We start from the raw sequence: 25031 nt of genomic DNA, 5'->3' as shown, positions 1-25031 counted from the left end.
TGTTCGCTGACGATACCCTAATCATGTCAAAGACTCCTGTAGGGCTACAGCATGCATTAAACATATTTGATGTTTTTTGCAAAGAGCACGGCCTAGAAGTAAACGTGGGCAAGACGAAATTAATGGTCTTCTCCCCGTGCCGCAAAATTCACCCCAGGGTATTTTTGAACAATACAAAGCTAGAGGTGGTTAGGGAGTTTACGTACCTAGGGGTCCAAATAGCAGAGGGTTCGGGTTGGTCCCATCACCTGGAAAAAACGGCACTAAAACACCAACAAACAGCAGGGGCGCTGCGGGGGGAACATAGAAAATCCAAGACTAAGCCCATTAAGCCTGTCCTTATAGTATATGATGCAAAGGTACTAGGTGCTGCCTTATACGGCGCAGAGTTATGGGCTTGGGAAAACCTATCGACCTTACAGATATCAGAAAATAGGTTCCTTAGAGGAATCACAGGTCTCCCTCAGAGCACCCCCTTAATTCCATTGTTTCTTGAGCTGGGTAGACGGTCAATTAGTGATAGAGCGCGACTGCGCCCTATTCTGGAGACGCCTTTGGACAACTCCAGAGATCAAGCACTACGCTGATGGCTTCCTGGCAATAATTAAGGAAGATAATTTCCACAAGATTAAGTGGCTAAAAAATCTAAGGGCCATGTTAATTGATTTGGGCTTTTCTAATCTCTGGACCAACCCGCAGGGGGAAGTCTTTCCAAGTAAGGAAGCCCTTAAGTCTCAATATTGGGATTGGGTAGACAACAGCCTTCTGAGAGGTACTAGATCTGATTCTATGGCTGGTCGCTTCTTGGAAGTCAAAATCTGTCCTATTCTAGAAAACTATTGGGACAGCATTACAGTCCCATTGGACAGGAAGTTAGTCTTCCAGTTAAGGTCCGGATCCCTCCCGCTAAAAAAACTAACTGCGGGATGGCAGAGACCGACCACTATGTGTTGTCCAGCGTGTGATGCAGCTGTAGAAAGCCTAGGTCATTTTTTATTTGTATGTGAAGCCTATTCGTCACCAAGGAGGGCATGGCTGACTCCAGTATGCAAAAATCTTGGGACACGACATAGTGCAGTGGCTACGAGAATCCTATGTACATCTACACATGAGTCGATAGTTCTCGGAGTAGCCAAATATCTGGGGTGGGCTTGGGCAATCAGGCGGCGGCTGATGGGTAGGCTCAGTTAACCTGATCTATACTTTTTTTTTTATAAATTCTAATGTAATTGGTTGTATATGTGTGTAATTTTCTACTTTGGTATTGTATGAGCTTGCACAACTGTTTTTTAAGAATACGCATGTAAAATTACTTGTTTTTACCTGTAATGTATTTGATTTTATGCTGTGCTTTTATGAGAAAAATATCTCGAATAAAGCTTGTACTACTACTACTACTACTACTACTACTACATAAAATAGCAGGAAATATGGCTGCTTTATCTTTAGATTGGCTACATAAAGAGAAATTTTGCATATTCATGAGCTCTGCTGCTAATGTAAATTTTGTGGGTACTAGTGAATGTGACCACAAATTTGAAATTCATGGACATTGGGGGCCGTTATTTAAGCGGAGTAGATCCTGTATTTCCAGGAGTATATTACAACTGTGGAAAAATACCTTTTATAAATTACCTGGAGGATGGCAAGGGAATAGTTTTTCTAAAACTGTATTATGTGAACAGGCAGAATTTAAAGAGGTGGGCTCAATTGATTCAGAAAGCACCAGAACTTTTCAAAACATGTCAAGGGAAGAAAGAATAACACTAACAGAACTTAGGAGAGATACTGAAATAGTGGCAAAACATGCAGACAAGGGTGGAGGTCAGAATGGACTGTAGGAAAGAATGTCTACATCTCCTATGAGATGAGAAAATATAGGAAGATTGATGTTGACTTGACCCCGGAACTGGTGACGATAAATCAATGTTATGGTGGAGGAAATGAGGGGGGGGGGGGGGGGGGGGAATAATTTCCCAAAGAGAAGAAGATTTTCTTAAGAAAAAAGAACCAATTACTACTTACTTTTATACCCTCCTTAAAATAAGAATAGGCTACCACTGCAAGGTCGTCCGATAGTATCGGACATAGCTATCAGTCCTAGAACCTTTGTTACAATTTTATGATATTGTCTTTAGACTTATACTCCAAAGAACTCCAACGTACATAAAAAAATACTAAGTACCTTTTAGTTAAACTGAAATAAAATTAATCTGATCCAGATAACCTGTTGGTGGGTCTCGATATAGAGAGTCTGTACATGAGCCTACCTCAAGAAGAAACTCTACAGTTACACAAAGATGGGCTTTCACAAGAAGTGGAAATCCTGAGTGCCACACCATTTCATTCTGGAATGTGCAAGACTTACTTTAACAAGAAACGTCCTCATATTCGAAGGTACGCTCTTTAAGCATTTTTCACAGTACATAGATGGGGCGTTGCTTCGCTCCCAGTATAGGACGATTATATGTACACAATTTTGAAATTAAGTTCATTTTGAAAACCACCAAGCCATTGCGGGAAAATATCAAGACCTGGAGAAGGTATATTGATGACATCGTTCACATTTGGAATATAACAAATCTATCCCCCCCTTTTCCCTTAGCTAAACTACCAAGATGAGTTTTTGTTAATTCCACTTACAAAGAAAACAGGCAGGAACTCTTTCTTTGATGTGACAATCTTCCCTGATTCAGGAGGTTTACAAACTGATACATACTAGAAACACACGGGTAAGAACAATTTAATAACATTTTACAGCTGTCACCAAACAACTAAGAGGGGAATCTCCCCTACAGACAGTTTGAGGTTGCGCAGAAATTGTAGTAGGATAGACATAAAAAGACAAGCTGAGGATCTTGCAAGTAAACGTAGACTTAGAGGTTACCCAGAAAACATCATACAAAAATCTCAGAAGGAAACAAGCAATCAGAATACGATACTCTACTAGAACAAACGATAAAAGAGAAAATACATTGATTGGCGTCACTACATATATTATTGCATCCAAGCAAGTACAAAGGATTATCCAGAAGAATTTGCGTATTTTGAACACAGGTTCTTCACATTTTGAGAAGTCCATGTTTTCGTTTGAGCGAAGGATGAGTCGAATAGATGCACTGGTTCATATGAGATGAAGACAATTTGTAGAGAAGCCTAACCTGAAATAGTCTTTATCGGGCCACACGAAGGCTATATGATATTACCCATGCAGTCACTATAGTGTCTAAAGCACCCCTAGGCATGGAGGAAACATACGAACTGCAATTCTGCAGCCGAAATATACATGATCAGGTGCACTTGAAAATGAAACGGTGATTAAAGAAACCGAACAGGATGCATCACGAACAAAATTCCATGCAAAATTACCAAACAAGTTAGTTGCTTCATGTTAAGCTTAATTAAAGATTCCTTGAGTGAATTGAGAGACCTTCAGGAGGAAGCTACAGAAGATAGAAAAGAAGATAAGAAAAAAAAATAGATTAGAAGATAAATCATTCAGATTTAGAAGTTACCTGTGAACATAAATATGGTTTACCAAATTCTCTTTTTTATACCATGGCATGTTATTTTCATGGACAGTCTTGCTCAAGGAGGGATGCAATATTCCGAACATTTAGAAAATATCGGATGTATACACATTTTAGAAATGTTACTGAATATTTATGTACGTGTTGTTTAGTTTGTCAAAAGAACTATCAGGGAATAAAGACCAATACAATCATGAGTCACATTGTCAAATCAGAGGGCTCATTTATAAGACCCCACACAGCCTTCTTGAAAAGCCAGTCACAATGGCTTGAAATGCATTCTTTGGATTGCCTGATTGTTTTCTTAATGGGTTGAGGCTTATCCCATCTAGAGATCAGATAGGGTAGACGATTGCCAAACTCTAGATGGGGGAGTAAATACAGAGATTTGGCCTGCCAACATCTATTGAGCCAGCTCTTGGCTCACATCTTAAGAATTACATTCTAACATTGATTTGTACTGCTTTCCAAATTGACTAGAGGTTCCATTGTAGCCATTGTCCTCAATCTTCCAGTGTGGTTGAGAAAATGAATGTGAGTCTCAAGAACAAAGGCGCCAACGTATGTGCTTTTACTGGTTTGAAGTGTCCAGTAGCTATTTTCCTCGTTTTGATGAACATTAGATGCACTCCTGATAAAAGAGTGGTCTTCCACCCCATAAAGTGATCATGGGTAGAGCAATGAGACTAGCTTCTATTTCTTCAGCTGCACTTGTTTTAATTACGGATGACCCCGTTCTAGGTTACTGCAAAGGTCTGGCTGATATGATGAAATCTGGCTCACTAGGTGAATTTACCAACAAAAGTAACAAAACAAGTACAATGAAAACAATCTAAACCCTGACAACTGGATAGTTGTCAGAAGACACACGAGGAAGAGCTGCTTGGAGGAGTGGTGGAAAGGTCCTTACCAAGTCATCCTAGTAACAAATGATGCGGTAAAGTGGGCCGGAATCCCACAGTGGATTCATGCCGCTCACATGAAAACAGTTCAGGTGTGGATGATGAGATGGTAAAAACAATCACTGATTCACAAAGTAAAGCTCAATTTCTCAGTGTGGATCCAGAGGGTAGTGAAAAATCTGAGAGTAAAGCTGGTGAAGACGACAAAGTCAGATAATTCCTGGTCCAGGAAAGCAATGATCTAAGTGAAGGTACCAGTAGTGCTGCCCAGTTTCAAGGCAAAGATCAGGGCAAAAAGCGGTTGCTATGCGAAAATCAAAAGCACGAGTGGCAGCAAGATGTAGCCATCTGCAATACAATTAATGAAAGACTTCTGTTGAAAATGTGAGCCATAATATATCTCAACGCAAGAAAGCAGTTCACAGTGAATCGTACTGCTGATGCTGATCAAAGTTCAAGTCCATCAGGGAGTACAGAAAATTCAGCAGTAGTTCGTAATGGAGAAGAAAGGGATGGAAGTAACTTGTAAAAAAAAAAAAACACTGGCAATGGAGGGACTGAGGTCAATGAATGAAGAAGCTGAAGTAATAGATTACCATGCCAATGGAGTGAAGCTAGCCTGGCTGATGAGGGAAGATACCCTGAAACTGGTGCCAGGATGTTCGTTTCTAGTCCAGAGAGGACCTGACATGGCAGCAGGGCTGGACTGTTGTTCCCACTTTAAGCAGGGTCAAGACAGATTTGCATTTGGGCAAGTTTAAACTGTAATGACATGAGGAGCAAAAAACAATGGATTTATGCCCATATCTCTGCACTGGGGTGAATGTTGGACATTGTTCAGCATTCTGTCCATCAATTGTTCTTTCGGTAATTGATTTAGACTCCGATAATAATGAAAGTAAGGCACCTGTTTCTAAAATACCAGCAAGAAAAGAAAAAAAAAACGGAGTTGAAAGTATGCAATGCCTGAATGGGTAGATCTATCAACCTTGTCAGAGGAATAAGTAGCTCATCTTCAGATAGGTTGGTACAAAGCAGGTAGGCTTCTCATCAGAGGCAATATGGAAAGAATGCAGCCAATATCCTTCGATAGGTCTATGCACAGATAGTACTTGTTATCCTGATCAAAATGACAGGAATCCAATTCGTACTTGTCAAGATATATGCATTTTAAAAACCGGTAAAAATCAGTGCATTTTGGAAGCTTCTGTGCACCTCTATATGGGAGTTTACAGTCCCATCAACAACCTGGTTGAATCCCCAGTAATTGATGATTTCTACCATGTGGTAAGTGCCGGTGCACTTCTGAACACAAGTTTACAGTCCCATCAGTGTCTGGGCAAACTTCTGGGCCAACTTCTGGGCCCTCTGCAAGTGGATTTTGATCCACGCCAGGGATCGGAACATTGGTTCCCTGTGGTAACGAAAAGAAAAGATCGTATTCTCCAACAGAGTTAGCAAAGGTAGCCCGTCCTACCAGATTACCGGAGGCTGCAAAACTCACCTCGGACAGGCCGCCCGCAAGCGCAGGCAGGTGGTAGAAACCCCATAGGTCTCAAGGGTCACAATGCTGTCCATTGATGCGGCTGATATCTGGGGTTGAGTCCCAGGGTGGTGGGGAGCACCACGGAAATTTAGCGCGGCAGCCAAAATCACGAGGGGGAAAACGGACACTGGGTCTTCCCTTGGCCCACTGCAGCTGAGATTCCAAGCGAGCTGAACCGCACTGGTGATCCATTGCAGGTTTGAAATGCTGAGCGCCCAGAGCTGCAGTGGTCAGCCTTCAAGCGTGGCAGTTTCAGTGACCCTGGGAGACGGCTGGGCAGCAATCAGCCAGCAGGCACAGATCCAGGCAAACACACAGTGCTGGTACACGTAGTGGGGGAACAATCACATTGCTGCAGGCTTTCTGCGCCGAGTATAGTCCTCTTTGAAAATAATTAAGCATTGTGAGGCCCGGGTTAGGCACAGTGCTGCAACAAGCGTTGGATGCAAACTATGATAGCCTTGAGATTGCGAACAGAGGGCCATGCCCTTAGAGAGCACTAGTAGGGCACCAGAGCACGTAGCAAGAAGCAGGCCAGCACATTCACGTAAGTTTGCAAGGTGGCAGTCCCTCTGCAGCCCAGCAATAAGCAGACTGCATGCCCAACACAGAAAGCCAGTAGCAAGAACAGCAGTTTCTCCTGGCAGCACAGCAATCCTCATGGCAAAAAGCATAGTATCTGAAAATGCCCAGAGCCCTTGTACCTTTACTCAAACATGCCTTTGATGTAGGGGGTGACTTTGACTTCAAAAGAACTCTTATACGTGCACAACTATCCCTTTCAGCCCAGCCCTGCTTCCAGATAATCAGGGGCCAAATCAGCCCTTTGTGTGAGGGCAGGACTCAACCTAGTCAAAGTTTAGTTTGAACCATCTCTCCCTCTACCAGCCCAGAAAATCTTTGGTCTCTGGAGGCAGAACATAAGTAGTCTGGGTCCTTACTTGAAATTCGGTTAGAAGCTAAAAAAGTATCCCACACCAAACCTAAGTAGTACTGTGTGGAAGGCTATACGTTATCCAAGAAAAATCGAGGGTTATGACTATTTAAATCAGGCGTTAACAACCTTTAAGGCAGAGGAGGTTTGGGCCCACTCACTTTCAATAGTTCTAAATTCAATGGGGAAAAAGATTTCATCCCCTGATGATAAAGCAGTGTTGTCTAAGATCTCATGCTTGGATGGTAATAGGCTCATATGGCCTCCTAAACCCTCAAGGGAACTGTTAGGGCTAAAAACTAAGCTTAAATTGCTGACCTTACGGTTGGGATATTTCCAAATCCATTATAATTTCCCTGTTTGGAGGTGATCCTCTAATGAGATAACAGGTCAGCTCTGTAACTACTTGAAGGAGGCCATTTGACACAATGTCTGTACTTGTCTTGCTCGAATGAAGTAACAAAAATGTTTGCAGAGACAGTTTTTTTTAATTAGGAACAGCATACGTACATGTCGGCAGACAATCATAGCCTTCCTTCAAGAAGAAGACGTGATTGTCTGTGGAAAATTTGTTACGTTTACACGAATCACAGACTCAAAACTAGCAAAGATATAATTTTAAATGAGCACTTACTATGATTTGGCTTTCTCTGAAAATTGATCAAGACTTTGTTAGAAGACATTGTACTAGTATTAAAATGCTCTAGTTGTCAAACACTTATTTGCAGGGTATTTAATGTTGAGCAGTACACACTTTCTGTTATGCAATTATTTCGCATATTTTAGTAGTACGAGTTTATTTTAGCATCATTGTATTTTTGGTATGAGGAAATTAAACAAAAGCACTAAGCACTTTTACCAAGAAAATATGCACTTTTAAAGCTATCATGCGTTAGGATATGTGGTTTCTCTCTCTGGTTTAGTTCTCCCTGTTTGATGAAATGAAATAAAAGCCCTTTCTCTTGAGAATTTCTGAACTTGTATGGCTTTTATGCTCATTTTCTGTTGACTACCTTTCGTGGCACAGAATTGCACGAATGACAACATTGACACCAATTTAAAGTATCCAGCCTTGTTTATTTGGTTATTGAGCTGGTAATTCAATCTTGATACATTATTTTATACAGTAAATCTGACAGATAAGGGCGTTAAGGTGTTTTAAGTGTTTTTTTTTTAAATAACAAACGTTATTAAATTTCTGACTAGCAAAGCCGGCCCAGGTGAACACATGGCACGCACATAGCACAATGCAGAATATGTTATATACGCCACGCAGGACAGAAACATCCTGTAAGCATATTTTAATACACCTGAAGAAAGACCACAAGTACAGATTTATAGACAAATCAATCAAGTTGACTTAGCCACTTACCCCACTGCTGCCCATGTTTCTGAGGGGAGCCGCAGGCTTTAAAAAACTCGCTCTTGCTGCACACACCAGTCAATGCCCCTTCTCCACTTCAACAGGCTAGGAGGCTCAGGGGCCAACAATCACTTTGTGATTTCCCATTTCACCACCAGTAGCACCGTGCCCAGAAATGTCCTTTCGCCCTCATTCCACCAGATCCCTCGAACACCCCCAAGAGAATCAATAGGGGGGGAGAGGGGAACTTCCCATTACAGAACCCCCGACAGTTCACGGGTCACCTTCGTACAATACTAAAGTATTGCTGCACAAAACCATACAATGGGTAGAAATCTGTTGGGTCGAGTCCGTATCGAGGGCATGCAGGGGTGGGGAGTAAGCCCATTGGGGAGAGATAAGCAAATTGGGGAGAGATATGCAAAGTAAAAGTAATAGGATTGAGCAAGTCGCAGTCTGGAGGAGGTGATAAGTTTGCGGGGGACATCAGGGCGTCCTGCCAGTCTTTGTCCTCTACAGGTCCCACCCAGCTCCCAACGGTTCTGAAGTGGTCAAGTAAACCAGGGGAATTGATAAGTGTGTGGCAGATATGGGATTTTCCACCGCAGCCTAGGTTGCCCATGAGTCACTTGGCTTCCAAGGGACTGAACTCTGGGAGTGTATCGGTGGGCAGGGTTGGAGAGAGTGCCTGAGTTTGAGATATTTAATTGGCTGTGTGTAATCTTGTAGTTCTATTGAAGGTCTTGGATGGAGTGCATGTGCGTCCCTGACCATACATCAGAGTCATGTAATACCGATAAGATCCTAGGAATGGAAGGCTCTGTGCGGGGCTACCTCTTTGAACAAGGGCCCGTGCCAGAGGGATGTCTGTTGCATGAGCCTGGCTACTCATCAAAAATGCTGAAACACAGTACGCCATATAAGGAACACCACCCGGGTAACCAGGGACAGGGAGAGAGAAACCAGAGACCCATGGAGCATAGCCTGTAGCTGAGGGAAACCCATCAATGAGAGTTCCAAGTAGTAGGCGGGATCAGACCATCCTCCATTGAACCAATCATGGAGGACGAGATGGTGGGAGGCTAAATAATAGAGGTGGAGATTGGTCATCCCCAAGCTACCATAATACAGCCCCTGCTGCCAGTGCGTAAAGGCTATACATGCCCAAAAACGTGCCACAGGATTGTCTTGATGGCCAAGTCTAGAGCAGAGAACCACATTCGAGGGAAGTGGATTGGGTAAAACCTCGGTAGGTTCTGGAAGACTGAGAAAACACGGGAGGATCATCATCTTGAAGAGGGCAATACTTCCCGAGACGTTGAGTGGGAGGGCCCGCACTGTACAAGGTCCAATTTCACTTCTTTAACCAGGGGCTGGAGGTTGAGGGCCTAACTGAGCTCTGGGTGCAGAGCGACCCATATGCCCAAGTAAGGCAGCGTAGAGGGATGATAGTCTTCCAGTCAAAGTAGTCTCTGGATAGCACCAGGGGGCCCAGTACTAACTTAGCATGGTTCTTCAGCAGGTCAGACGCTCTTTCGAAGCGTTCCAACATCTGGAGACATCTGGATCCACTCACAGCCGGGCGCGCACGAGAGAAGTACATCGTCTGCATATAGTGCGATACGGTCTTCATGTCCCCTACTCCAGGCCTAGCCTGCATATGTATGTATGCATAAGTTGGGCCTGGGGTTCTGTTGAGTCCCTCGCTTGACAGCAAAGCATCGGAGAGGACCCGGTTGACCCGAACCAGAGCAGTGAGGTAAAACTAGAGGACTTGAACTATGCTTCCTAAGTTCAGGCCAAAGGCAGCACGAGTCTGAACCAACTAGAGGTAGTTCCATTCCACTGCATCGAAAGTCTTCTCAAAGTCAATAAGAAGCAGGGCTAGATCTGATGGCAGCCGATGGAGGTGGGCCAGGGCCATGTGGAGCCGACGGAGAGTGTCTCGTTCTTCAGGATGGGATAAAGCCGCATTTGTCTGGGTGCACCAGCTCCTGTAGGACACATTTAAGTGGGTTGGCTAGTATAGAGGCGAAAATGTTAACCTCTGGTTGAGGAGCGATATCAGTCGATAGGCTGCGTATGACATGGATGGAGGTTCCGTTTTGGGTATTTATACTAGAGTGGCCAAAGCCAGCTCCAACAGGAAAAACCTGGTGTGGCAAGCCTTCTTGTATAACGACAGAGGGTAATGGATGAGGGTCTCCAGGAACTCCGTATAATATTCCATGGGAAAGCCATCCGGGCCCAGGGTTTTACCCGGTGTCATACCAGACAATACCTCTACAATTTCCTCAACTGCAAGGGTTTTGTCTAGCAGACGAGCGTCTGATACTGGCAGCCTGGGAAGGGAGACAGTCCAGGAACGATCTAGGCACAGTCGCGTTCCTTGTCAAGTGTTTTATGGAAGGACAATTGCAAAAAGATATGTAAAAAATGGGGGATTTTATTGAATTACATTTTTAAATTGTAATTTTAGGTCGATTGCAAGTTTTAATTATTTGAACAATACAGAAAGAAAAAAAAAAGAAGATCTCACTACTGTTCTAAGCATACCAAACAGAGCCAGTGAATACTGTTAAATTGGCCCTTTAGGTCCCTCTTCTGCTGGTGAGGGCTCTGCTTATTTAAAATTTCCTATTGCCTTCCCTGTACTACGTTTGTTAGTATATTTAACAACTATGAGTTCTTATCTCCTTCGCTATCCGATTTCAATGTCTCTTTGAAGGATCTACAAAACCTTGAAAATTATAGTATTAGAAAGGGTTTTACATGTGATAAATTCCTGAAAATTGCACAAATTGAGCATGGAATTATATTTACTAACCAGCGGTATGTGCCTAGTTAAAGTAAAGCACAGCATGAATTTGTTATCAAATACAATACGAGGATATTAAAGATAGTGAGTGACTGGAGACAGAGAAAAATAAGAGAAGAAACTGAAAAATTAGACTTAGATTGTCAAATCTACATCCAAGACTGAGAATGGCACATGAATGCAAGGGTAAGATGCTTATTGTGCATCGTGAACCTTTACTTATTATGAAAGTTGAATATATGACAAAAAGAGAGTGCAAGAGAATGTGTTATAAATTGTTATTTACTGATTGGCTAAGACTTGATTCTGAGAGGAATTTACTGTGTGTGTGGTAAGACTGCTTATTTCAATTTGCCATGTAATTAGGATGGATGATGTGATCGTGTTTCGGTGGTTCCCGAGAGTCTATCATATTAGTGTAATAGAACATGCAGTTGCTTTGATTAGGACAGACTGTATTAGATATAAATCAGGTGCTATTATTCCTCCTATTGGTGTAACTATGAAAGATGTGAAGATCAAACACTTGTGGACCGGTTTGTCAATAGCACTGCTAGAGCCCTAACTTGATTGAAACTCAGAATCACTAGATAAAAGCAAAATACAATTATCTGTACATGGAAGGAAGAAGTGAGATTTAAAATATAGATTTTTTTCATATGAGTTTGCAGGGTCTATTTTAGCTCAGACTCAGGTGACCGCTTAAGTAAGCCATTAAAAATGGCGGCATTAGGAACCAAACTAGGATTTGCAAACATTGTGGTGTGGAAACAATAGTTTGTTAGTTGTTGCCTATGGAGACCCAAAGTCTAGTGATGGCTTAAAGGAGAATTGACTACGTTATCAATTTATATCTCTCAAAACTGAGAGAAAGGCAAAGGCCGCTCTTAAAATAGCAGGTATGTTTCAAGATTAGGACAGTGCTTGTCCAACATGAGGACATAGGTCTATGGCGAGCAGATCATGTTATACAGTAGCCAAGGTTCCACCCAAGTTATACCTGGAGAAATTAGTCCACCTGAACCAAGGGGAGAAGTTACCATTTGCCCTGTAAATTGTTGGAAAAGCTAGAAAAAGTGAGTAAATGCAGTAAAAGCATATTGTTAATAATGAACAGAACTGCAGATTGACCGACACAGCAGCAGGTGGTAGACCCAGGGAATTGATCAAACTGCTCTGTTCGAAATATGATAAACCAAAAGTGAAACACCGGACAGGAGAGTCACTAAAGAAACTCATCTACAGGAAAGTGCTGTGGATCCAAGGAAAAAAATGTGAGTGACGTCTTGTGGGAGAGGAAGGTTCATCAGCAATAAGACAGGGTCATAGGGTGCAGGTGTTGTGCTGGTGGGTATTATGGGCCACTGGCATCTGGACATTTGAAAGGGATAGTAAAGAAGTCACTGGCATCATCCATGCAGAGAGAAATAATGACACTGGCATCAGAGTCATGAAAATTTTGAGTTTAGGTTCAGCACGTCATTTACCAGCTCATACATATTCCCTGAGCTCTTAAAAAGACTGGGCTCATTTCAATGAATTCTTATTGCCTCCAGTACCATTATTTCTTTTACCTATGGCCAATACCAGAAACTTCCCCACTGCCCCTTTGATGAGAACTAAGTGGCTCCTTTCCTTCTTAAGAACAAAAGGACTAGGTGCAAGTTGGGCAGTGAAATACTGAACATGGACACTTAACATTCTCAAGACTATGTCAGAAAACGATCACGATCGCCAATTTTTATTTAGTTTTTTGTAAAATATGTACATGCTACTACAGAGTTACTTATAAAAGCCATAATGCATTTATTCATTTAAATAGCTTTGGTCATCATCTTACCTTGGTGTGTACTGTGAATTTCACTTTGTCTCGTTCACTGACTGCATCGGGAATGTCAATCTGTAGAGAAGGATCCATGTTCAGATCCACAGATACGGACCTTACCTAAAATTAAGAAGGAAAGTCGGCTGAAAGCAACCCTTTTTGAACTGAGCAAAACAGAAGAGTTGTGCTACACAATGCAAAGAAAATTAAAAAGCAAAAACTGGAATCAAATGAACACCCACCTGGGAATCAGACAGAATTGGCACAGAACTAAACTTCCTTTGTTACAGCATGTGGCATTAGAAGGTAACAACGATTACCACGTAACACAAGGGAGAGGTGGAGGCATGCCACAGCATGCCCTCTACAATAGCCAAGTAAAACAGAGAGTGCAATGGCAAACAGTATAAGGCCAGATTCGACCCCTACCAAGTCAATTAGGAAAAATAGCCCACTTTAAATCACAAAGAGATATACCTTAATCCTCAAGTGCCAATCAGATTACATGAAGAGGCCCCACTGACTATGTGTCGACTTAATCGTGGTCAAGTTCATCCCACCCTGGTAACATGGAACTACCAGGGTGGACTCAACTTCATTTAGAGGGCGTTCTTGATAAAAGCTAACGCATGTGTATATGAGCTTATAAACAAATACATTTTCTGATTAGGCATCTCGGTGCGGCCTGAGTGTGGAAGGACTCTGCCTACGCCCTATCCAGCCAGGAGCAACTGAGTTGGAACACAACATGTACCTTTGTAACACTTTCCACAGTTCAACTTAGCCCTTGAATTGCAGAGACCAACCCGATTGGCCGCGGCGGCAAGGTGCAGCGGCTGACCCTGCCTGAGGATGCAAGGAAGTGTGTTGGGTGTTCCTTGGTGCACAGCCTGGCCCCTGCTGGCGGTTGCGGGTGGCTGTTGTGGGTGGCCGTCGGGAGCGCGTGTGTGCGGTCAACGTGGGCGGACTGCCGGTGGGGGGTGGGGGGGTTCTACAGGACAGTGAGCGCTGAGCTGGGGATCCCGCAGAGCCATTGCCTCAGCTGTTCCTGCTTGCAGTGAAACGAGCGTAGTCGCTAGTCTGGATTTCTTCCCTGCTCTCCTACGGATAGAGGCTATTGTCTCATCTATTCACGCTGCAATTGAATCAAAGGCTGACACTCGTCAGGATTCCTTATTCCTCCTCGCATTTCCCTGCTTGAAGGTAGTGGTTGGGAGCCGAACTTACCTGGTTGCCTTGCTTTTCCCAACCATATTTCACCGCCATCTGTGCCATTGGTGTTGCTGACGCCACCGCCAACTGAGTCACTTGGGCATTTCCCATGTACCGGCCGCGAGTGAGGACGCCGGCCAGGGACTACAAGCCCCAGCAGCCCTAATGGCACGCACAGCCACCCACGCCGGGTTCGAGTGCTGGGAGACACTTAAGAAGAGCGCATGGCTCCTACAGCGCGAAGCCTGGGCCAAGGGCAGGCCCGTCTGCGCCTGGAGGATGCTGAGCTGGGCCATCCTCCTGAAATCTAGACCTATTGCTGGACTTCGATTTGACAACTCAGGTTGGAAGGTATTGTGGTACATTGACTGTGATATATTATATACATTTGTGTGTCCGTGGGTCCCCTCTTTGGTAAGTAGCTCCTATATTTCAATATGGATAAGAACAGGGAGTCGTGGGTACGGTACCCTGGACGCATTTCTGGTTAGAGCAGAGTCACTGTTGGCGCATGAAATAGAAATAACTGAGCGGCGTCTTTCCCTAGACCCTTTTACTCTCCTGAGATGACTATCACTGGGCAATCTAGGAGACTTTGAACATACATGCCTGCCCACACCTCCCACAAATGGGCTGCCTACCTCTTCTGGGCCAGATTTAAACTCTGCACCACCTGTTGCATTAGAAGTATCTCATAGAGCTACCAGGACACAGATTTTAAATAACCCAGATGCGATGAAGATGGCAGAACCACCAGCGAAATGGAAACGAGGGGTTGGTGCACAAAAGTCAAAGAATGTAAAGGGATCTCCGGTGATAAACCATGCTAATAATGTAAAAGCTGATTTAGCGAGAAGTACTTCTGTTGGTACTCAAACTGATGTGGTCCCATTACCCTCTGTACTTAGGAATATTAATAATGTGGATGTTATGACTGAAACCTCAGCCACAATGGATTACTCTGCATTGGATCTAGTGTTAGCCCGTGCCCATGATATGGTTGAAAAGAACTTGGCCCTTTTATGGGAAAAATTAGATCCAGTGGATATTGCTATAAAAAAACTTAAGTAGTGAAAATGTTGGCAAACAATTGAATGAAATAGAAAGAAAAGATCTGAGGGTAACGGTGGATAGGACTCTATCTGTAGTTCCAGATGAGAAAACCAAAGAAAATTATATGTTAATTCTACTCATACTGGTACGGAAGGTAGAAGGCAAGATGTATTTAAGGGGCCGAAATGTGTGGGTATACAAAATAATACTGAAAGTTTAGCTCTAGGAACTGTACCAAGTACCTCAATAACGATATAAGAGTTGATCTAACTACTAACCATTTGAAACCTAATGTAGATGTGTTGAGCTTACCCCCCACCTCATGCCCTTATGTCTTAATCTTGGCTGGTGTTCCTGCCCTTAGGGAGGAGCAGAGAGAGACGATGGTAGACTTGCGTAATAAAGTTACAGACTGGTTAACAAAACGTAAATGGTTCCACCCTTCGAATACAAAGGAGATTGTAATGGTTCGTAGAGTGGGATGGGTGGGCCAATCGTCTAAGGGTATAAACGGCGACTGCATTGTGATTAATTTCCGCAGGCCACAAATGGCTCGCGCTTTACTAAATGACTGCGAGTTAACTTGTAGCTTATATACTAGTATATGTGCACTCTCCTTGCAAAATTTCTATAAACCTCCAACTGGGCCTTTTGTAAGCAAACCTACACTGATCTCCATGTTTAATAGGTTTCAGACTCTGTCAGATTTGGATGCCTAAGACTGAAATACCCACACTGCAACATGAAATAGAATATGGATAGTGTACAAGTTTTAGTAGCTACTTTTCTTGACGATGGTGAAGCTGCTAAATTTGTTGCAGAGAATGTCAATGTAGGCATTGACTCAGGCACCTTAAATGAGGATGGAGGAAGAATTTATAAGAGGACCAGCCATCAGGATCTAACATGTATTACAAATAAATGGGAGAAAGCTACAGTATGGGACATTTTAGACGTACCGCTAGCACTTTTTCCTGATGAGACTGAGGTAATAGCTGAGACTACATATCCACTTCAGAACAATGGAAGAGATACTTTTAACTGTAACTATAAGTCTAACTTTGCTGGTGATTTTCAGGAAGCTCAAGGAGCTACAAATGAAATGGAAGGAGCATTTAATAAGCAAGTATGAAGGAATGTCAAATAGAGTTAAGACCGACATCCTGTAATATTGCAGGGTTGAAAAGAAACCAAGGGGATGTAGTGTGGCAGGAATACATCAGGCAAAGAGAAAATATTTTATTACAAGAAACATGGGCTTTGGAAACACCCCACAAAGTAGGATATAAAACATATACAGGGCTCGACAAATCCACTCGCCCGCTCGCATTTGCGAGGGAGAATGGATGAGGACGAGCTATTTTTAGGTCCTACTCGCCCTTTCTGGCGAGTAGGAAGTCAAAGTAACTTTTGTCCTCTGTCTTTGAAAACAGAGCAAAAGTGACAAGATAACATGATTTAAAGGCATTTTTATTGCTCATTAAGGGAATGAGCAATAAAGATGCCTTTAAATCTTGTTAACTTGTCACTTTTGCTCCGTTTTCAGAGACGGAGGTCAAGTGGGTTGCAGTCAGGTCGAGGGGATTTTCCATGGTACTAGACCAGCAGGACTAGTACCATTTTTCGTATTTGTCGAGCCCTGATATAGTGTAGCTGCTACTCCTTCGGTTAGAGAGAGGCCCTCAGGAGGTCTTGTTATTTGGATAGAAGTTACTCTAGGCATGGATATAAGCCAGGTGGTATTTGTAACCCATGGTACAGCGGGGGTAAAGATCATAACACCGGAAAAAAATCGAATTGTACATTATAAAAATCTATAGCCAACCGAGTAATGAATCTGTGGTTATTGAACAGCTAGACCAATTCTTCTGCTCAATTAACAAAAGGGCAATGGTAATTGTGGGGGGTGATCTCAATCGTAAATTCGAGCCTGTTGCGGGACTTGAAAATATCTTAGAGGAAGAAGACATGGTTAACCATATTCCCATGTTGGAAAGTAGTCCGACCATGCTGCCACATTTAGTAGGAGCAATTCTAAGAGTTATTTAGACGACATATTGGTATCTATTGGCCTGTGGCCAATTTTACATGACTTGGTAACAGACGATAGATCTGAGAGCGATCATTTTCCCTTATATCAGACGCTTGCGGCACATTTTTTCCATCCAGTACCTCTGAAGAGCAGAGATATCAGTGGTAGTATCATTGAACCTCTAATTAGTAATAACCGCAGAGAGTTAAAATGACCTTCCATAGGTGGAAATCAGGTGGTTATGAAGCAGACCTACGATATTTTTGTGGAGATTACTTCCCCGTATGCTAATTTGTCGGCTTCAGAGATCCCAATTATGAATGTACATCATGTACTGGCAGAAGCTCTGATATCTATATTAAGTAGGATTCCCAAAGAACGTAATAAGAGGACAAAAGATGAGATTAATCCAGATAATCCCTGGTATAATAAAGAGTGCAGGGAGGCAAAAAAAGAACTTATCCTGGCTACAAAAGCAAAACATGTAGTGGTTCTAAGAGAAAAGGAGTAAGTACAAGAGGCTACTAGCCCAAACTAAAAAATACTGGGATGGACTGAACTAATTAGGGCAGCCAAAGCCAAAGATTAGTCGGCTTTTGGCGCCTGATATCCAAAAGGTAATAAAACAAGGAGATGTAGTAAGGACATTTTTCTATATGCAGCACCTATGAGTGATGTAGAATTCAACCCACAAGATTATGTAACAGGCTCGATCATAGCACCTCTTCACTTTAGTTTGGATGAAACATTGTCTGCAATAGATGCAGTCAAACCGGGGAAAAATTGCTCCCCGAGGTCCTGTGCTGACCAACTTGGGGTCCCTTGTGGTTTTAAAACGTAATACCGGGGAAGGCACCAGGACCAGATAAGATACCAGGAGATCTATGGAAACATGATAAAAGATTAATATAAGGGCCCCAAACTTCTTTATGCAATTCAGTCGTCGCAGATGCGCTTATTCCAGAATCATGGAAAGGGGCTAAAATTACAACTATTTTAAAAAACAGGTAATCGCCAAGACCCCTCGCATTATCAACCAACCTTTTTCCTGGCGGCCTTGTAATATGCTGGCGGTGGCTGGAGATCCAACTTCATACTCGTAATACTGCGGTCCTTGACTGCCGCCGTACCTCCAGCGCAAGTTTGGCTCTCCTATGGACCGCCAAACTAATAATCGGGCACTTTTTAGGTTGAGGACCATCGCACTGCGTAGCAGTGGGCGGAGCCAGAGATTTAATGTTTCTTAGAGGGGGCTTAGAACCCGCCCCTCTTCTCCATTGACTGGCCTAGTAAATGCTGGAGGAGAGGGGCGTCACTCCCTTTAAGCCCCGTCTTTTTCAGATTCGGGGGCGTGTTTTTTGCGTTCTGTGACGTCATCCGTCACTCAGTAAAAAACACGCCCCCGATTCCGAAAATTTCGGAGCTTCTGCAGCAGCCATTTTTTTTCTTGTTTTTATTTTCAATGTAACGAGGATCAAAGAGTTCATGGAAGAGGTAAAACTGGATCATACTTTCAAAGCTTTTCCAAATAGGGGCCCCCGGAATGCTTTTGGCCCCCCCAAATCCTTAAGATGTCTCTGCACAGTACGAACTTGGGACTGCGCCACCTCACAAACCGAGCCCTTTAACTCAGCGCAGTTACATCACCGAAAGCAATACCATTAATACCAGACAAGAGCGTAAATATTATGCAGAGCCACCCCTAATCTGGGGGTGGGTGAACAAGTAGGTTACCACATAAATCAACATAAATGTCATGTTGTATGACCACTAATCACTCACAGCACCCGAGATCAGCCCTACTCCGCGCTGACGCTGCCCCTCCAACTACACTTCCCCCGGTCTCCCCTTCTCTTCTGCTCCGGAATGATTCGACCGACAGCAGTAGTTCTCTTGCCTGGGCCCAGATAGCTCGTCCGTGACTCAAGTATGTGCGGATTGGCTTAGTGATCACCAGTGCTCCAATCCGGCGTCACTTTATAAATTTACCATTGTTTCTCAATTGAGAGAGGTTCTTCTGCGAAACGGAAGTGCTGAAATTACGGACAAAATTGTATCCAGTTAAGGATCAGTAACAAACAGTGGATATTAGTTTAAACTTTCAGTTGGCCTGTGTATCTAGAATTTCAGGGCTGTTGGGACTGTAGGCAATTCGAAGGCTCCTCCTTGGTGACTATATGAGGCCGTGCAGCTGTACACAGAAGCCTAGGCGTCGGAACAAACGTGGGGTAGGTCAAGAGAATCACCTTCCGACTCCTCACCCACGCACACAAAGCCCTACACAACCAAGGCCCAGGATACCTTAACAGCCGCCTCAACTTCTACGCTCCCAAACGCCAGCATTCTAGTCAGGGTAAGGGCGGTGCATACCCAATATAACCTTTGCTCACCCCTTGGTAGCTTGGCACAAGCAGTCAGGCCCATCTCAGAGGCAATGTGTAAAGTATTCATACAAACACCCACAGTGAAAAACACTACAAAAAGGACATCACAGCCGTTTAGAAAAATAACCACAACATTTTTCTGAATAAAACAAGAGCAAAATAACAAAAATCCAGCTTACACAAGTAAAGATATCACTTTTAAAAAGTTCAAAATAGTTCAATCTACAGGAAATCAATGATGCATCACTTTTATCACAAAGTACCTGGAATGCGTTAAAATCAAAGATGAAAACAGGCACAGAGGAGGTGAGGCGCCGGAAAAGCAAAGCAATGCATTGGTTCCTTACTCCCAGGGGAGGCAATGCATCAGTTCCTTACTGCATTGCAGGGGAGGTGATGCGTCTTATTCCGGACACCTCGGTTCCTTTGTGCTCCACAACATCGATGAACATGGCACAGAGGTGCGATGCGTCGAAAATCCGTCAAGTGAGTCAATGTGGTGGCAGCAAAACATGCGCTGCGTCAATTTTCCAGCTGCGAACCAACTGATGCGTCGAATTCTTCAGCCGCAAAGCTGAAGAATTGCATCCTGCATCAGACTCGGAGCGGGTGTCACGGACGTCTGCGACACACTGCTCAGGACTCTGGCTGCGGCGATCTTTCAGCTGCACGCCAGGCGCTGCATCGAATCTTAGGCTGCACCTCAGTAATGCATTGGTTTTTCAGCCGCACTGTGGTGCTGCGACAGGAAAAACAGGCGCTGGAAGTCGATGCATGGATTTTTTTGAGCCCTTTGCAGCAGAACCACCTCCAAGGGCCCAAAAGTGTGATTGGCACACTTGGCAGGTCAGAATTCCCAGCAGATGAGTTCAGGGCTGCAGATGAAGTCTTTGATGGCCCAGAAACTTCTTAACAGAAGGCAAACACACACAAGCCATTGGAGAACCTTGACAAGAAGGATACAGAAATCAAAGCCTAGTCCTTTTTACTGCCCAAGACAGAAGCAGCAAGCAGTAGGCCAGCACAACAAAGCAACAAGCAGAGTGGCAGTTCCCCTCCTACAGCATCCAGCTCTTCTGGGCAGAATCTCCTCTTAGTCCCGAAGTGTTCTGAAGTTATGGTGTCACAGCTCCAGTACATGTATCAGTTTCTGCCTTTGAAGTAGGCAAACTTCAAAAGGTAAATCTTTGTAGTGCACGGGACGCTGCCTTCCCCTGACCTGGTTCGAGACACACTACAGGGGGGTGGAGACAGCTTTGTGTAAGAACAGGCATAAACATATTCAGGTTTTAGTGACCACTCCTCCCATCACTCTAGCTCAGGAAGAGACATTAGCCTGGTTTTGGCTATCAGAATATACAGGGCACATATCAGCTTCCTTTGTGCATTCACTCTGGAGAGTCACGCAAACAGTCCAACCGTCTCCCTCTCTCAGACTTTGATTCCATAGGCAGGAGAGGCACAGAATGAGCATTTTCAAACATGCAGTTTAGAAACCAACTTCACTAAAAGATGTAATTTTAAATTGTGAGTTCAGGGCCACCAAACCTATCTCTTCCCAATTGGAAGTAACACTTGTAAGAGGATACAAGGCAGCTCCAATGATAACCTATGGGAGAGCTAGTCCTTGCAGTAGTGAAAAATGTAATTCACAGTATTTCACTATAAGGACATGTAAAACACACCAGTACATGTCTTACCTTTTAAATACACTTCCCCCAGCCAATGGGGCTGCCTTGGGCTTACCCTAGGGGTGCGTTACATGTAGTAAAAGGAAAAGGTTTGGGCCTGGCAAGTGAGTGCTTGCCAGGTCAACATGGCAGCTTAAAACTGCACACACAGAAATTGCAGTATCCGGTCTGAGACATGGTTGTAGGGCTACTCATGTGGATGGCACAATCGGTGTTGTAGGCCCATTAGTAGCATTTGACTTATAGGCCCTGGACGCTCACGGTGCACTTTACTAGGGACTCATCGGTAAATCAAATATGCCAATCATAGATAAACCAATCAATAATACACTTTATACAGAAAGCATATACACTTTAGCACGGACCAGCAGTGGTAAAGTGCTCAGAGTCCTAGATCCAACAACAACAGTCCATAAAAAAAAAAATAGGAGAAGGGTGGCAAAACGTTTGGGGATAACCCTGAAAAAAAGGGGACAGATCTAACTAACAATACAGGCTGCCTCACAGACACTGATCGTTTTGTCAATGCCTTTCTGCAGTTTGGTTCATACTTTACACACCTAAAAAGTCTTACTGCAACTCCACTAGTAAATAAATGCACTTTAGATTCAACAGTGATAGGGAAACAGGTAAAGACCTACTCTCCTGGCGAAAGTCACAGAATCAAAAGTAGTGCAAAATCATTTTGAAATCAATCAAGCCTTTTTTGATGATCAATCTGGTTTTGGCCCTTTAAAGGGGCACTAAAACTGAGTAAGTACAAATGCTATTATCACAGGATAGGGGTCATTCAGTAGCTCTGCCCTTATAAGATATCACTGTAGCATTATGTACTATGGATGAAGGACTGTTGTGCAAGAGGCTGGAGTTAATTGCAGCGATAAAAGGGTACTGCCCTGGAGTGTGTTCACAACTTTTTGCCTTGTTGCGTACACCCATGTGCAGTTAGGTCGATTCTGTTCTGGCACCAATGATCTTTATTGTGCACGGCTCTTGCCCTTTATCACCTATTGATATCTACATGAAGCCCCCCTCCAACCCTCCACCCACAAATATGTCTCATTACAGTTTTTAGATATCAGAGGATCCCTAGTTACGAGTGGATTTACATCCTAAACTTCTAGATGCCCCAGCTGTGGCAATCGCCTATTCAAACAAGCATTGGCATAGCCAATATGTCTCGCCTTTGGGACCTTATAAACCTTATAGCCACACAGACAAATGCCACAGGAAGCTTTTCAGGCAGGAGGGTGGGGGCGCAGGAGTATCACGGGATACCGGTAATGCAGAAATTCCATTCAAGGTGATGGGACTAGAACGCTATGGGAGGCTGCAGGGCAGGAATACCACAGGAGGGGGCTAAGACTTAAATACACCTGGGAGCTGAGAGAGCAGGAATACTGCTGGAGATTGCAGGGCAGGGGCAGCAAGGAGCGAACTTTGTGGGAGATTGTGACCGTCTCACGGTGAGGGATTCCCAAAGTAGAAACGCGCTGGGACAGTGGTAGGACAGAACAACTGCGAGAAGTCGGAATGGCTAGAAGATATCTGGGGTTGTTAGGGATGGAGTACAACTAAAGGCTGGTAGGAGGGGGTGTACCACATGAGACTGGGGAGTGTGAAATAAGAGCAGTTACTTTGTGAGAAACACCGGAGAGTGGTCCGAGGAGAATATGGGGATTGATAGAATGACGGCACCCCCAGATGTTCTTGTTCTGCTTACAGTATTGTGGATGCGCAAAAAGCCGGATATATGTGAATTGCTCACAACAGCTGCGGCGGTGTTGGTTTTGGCATATGCTGCACTGCGGGAACGTGTCGGACGTTATTTCTTGTGAGAATATAGTGTACATGTGTCAGAAGCAGGAGCAGAGGGAGTGGTAAGATGGAGACAGAGGGTGTGGGCAGAGAGCAGCCGTAAGAGCCGGAGCGGCGGGGTGGAAAGTAAGGAGCAGCTGAGAGGAGGAAAAGGAAAGGGGAGAGAGAGAGAGGCACTGTCATTGAAACCAGGAGACTAGAGATTGGGGAAAGGGAACTGGCACAAAACCTCACCAGAACGTATAGAAAAATGAAAAAAAGGGAGCGAGCTCTAGGAAATAAAACAGAAAGGGGGAGAGTTGTACCAAGAGTGGAAACAAGGGAAACGAGAGAAGGGTAGGGAGAGACCGAGATAAACAGTGAGATCAAAACAAACGCTGCCGCGAAAGCAAGAGTGTTTGTTTATTTAGGAACATGAGCCAAGATCACGATAAGGAAGGTATGCAGATGGCACCTGGCCGCGCTGCTGCTCTCTCCCGAGCTCCCTATGCCAGAGAAGTTAACGTTTAGAGAGAAGGCGGGACATGCACCCGCCTTTGGCCAATTGCGGGCTTGCAATTTTTGAAAGCCACACGCAAAGGCCAATAGAATTTGACTAGCAGATGCACAAACTTTCAGAAAGCTTTCTGAATGTCTGCAGTGATTACAAGAGGCCCTCTCCAAGAGCACCACATGCGCGCTGCGCTAGTCGAGACCTAAAAACGAGCACTGAATGACCATTATTCACTTGTTACTGAACGTAAGTAAAAGAGTTTCTATTACCTGTTACCGGAAATACTGAAATGGAGTTTTAAACATCCAAAACACACAAGATGATGGACGGAATGTTGCATAATGGCAAAACATTCACCCCAGTCACAGATCTGGGTTTAATCCATCGGTATTCTGCTCACCAAGCCACCCCAGTTCAGACATGGCCATATGCAAATCAGTCTTGACCCTGTGCCTCATGGGAACAGTCCAGCCTGATCTGCCAAGCCATGTCTTCCCTGGACCGGACTCAAGCATCCTAGGACCGGTTTCTGGCTATCAGCTGTCTTCAGCCAGGATAGCCTGACTCCAGTGGCTTAGTAAGCACGGGACCCACGTCTGTGCATACCCTTCCCACATAGGGTGAACAGCAAAACAGCAAAACACACAAGATGATGGACGGAATGTTGCACAATGGAAAAACATTCACCCCCAGTCACAGATCTGGGTTTAATCCATCGTTATTTTGCTCACCAAGCCACCCCAGGTCAGACATGGCCATATGCAAATCCGTCTTGAAACAGTCCAGCCACTCCAGTCCCTCACTAAGCCACTGGAGTCAAGCTATCCTGGCTGAAGATGGCTGATAGCCAGAAACCGTTCCTAGGATGCTTGATTCCGGTCCAGGGAAGACATGGCTTGGAAGCTCGGGCTGGACTGTTCCCATGAGGCACAGGGTCAAGACTGATTTGCATATTGCCATGTCTGAACTGGGGTGGCTTGGTGAGCAAAATAACGATGGATTAAACACAGATCTGTGACTGGGGGTGAATGTTTTGCCATTGTGCAACATTCCGACCATCATCTTGTGTGTTTTGCGGTTTTAAACCTCCACCGAGCACAAAATGAGGGCCTAACCAAGCCACTAAAAAACGAGACACAGCTCAATATGCACAGTTTAACATGCACAACTCAATATGGGATGTGGCTTAAAAGACATAACATATCTATACAAGTTACTAACACCCAACTGATTATTTACTGAAATAAAGAGAAGGACCACGGACCTAGGAGAGGGTTTTTATGACCAGGGCGGTTACTCTCAATTCTAGAACAGGTGGGGGGGGGGGAGGATGTGTGATGCAGTTAGGCAGGTTATGACTTGTTCAAGTCAACGATAAATTGACATGAGACTTGATAGCCTGCACTGCCTACCTATAGTTCTGCACTGCC

At 44.0% G+C, this 25031-nt stretch overlaps 1 protein-coding gene across 1 annotated transcript in view; it reads right to left on the bottom strand.

Annotated features, from left to right (window-relative positions):
* The window catches only part of SNX5 (sorting nexin 5), a 458311-nt gene that overhangs the window by 360311 nt on the left and 72969 nt on the right, over nucleotides 1–25031 (bottom strand). Inside the window, exon 3 of the mRNA XM_086926920.1 lies at nucleotides 12934–13038. Within this exon, the coding sequence (XP_086783046.1) occupies nucleotides 12934–13038 (105 nt within the window). The remainder of the gene's footprint in view (nucleotides 1–12933; nucleotides 13039–25031) is intronic.

The sequence above is a fragment of the Lissotriton vulgaris genome, chromosome 6 (genome assembly GCF_964263255.1).
Source record: "Lissotriton vulgaris chromosome 6, aLisVul1.2, whole genome shotgun sequence".
Lineage (NCBI taxonomy): Eukaryota > Metazoa > Chordata > Amphibia > Caudata > Salamandridae > Lissotriton > Lissotriton vulgaris.
The sequence above is the reverse complement of the archived record's forward strand: the minus strand, read 5'-3'. Positions and strand labels throughout refer to the sequence as shown.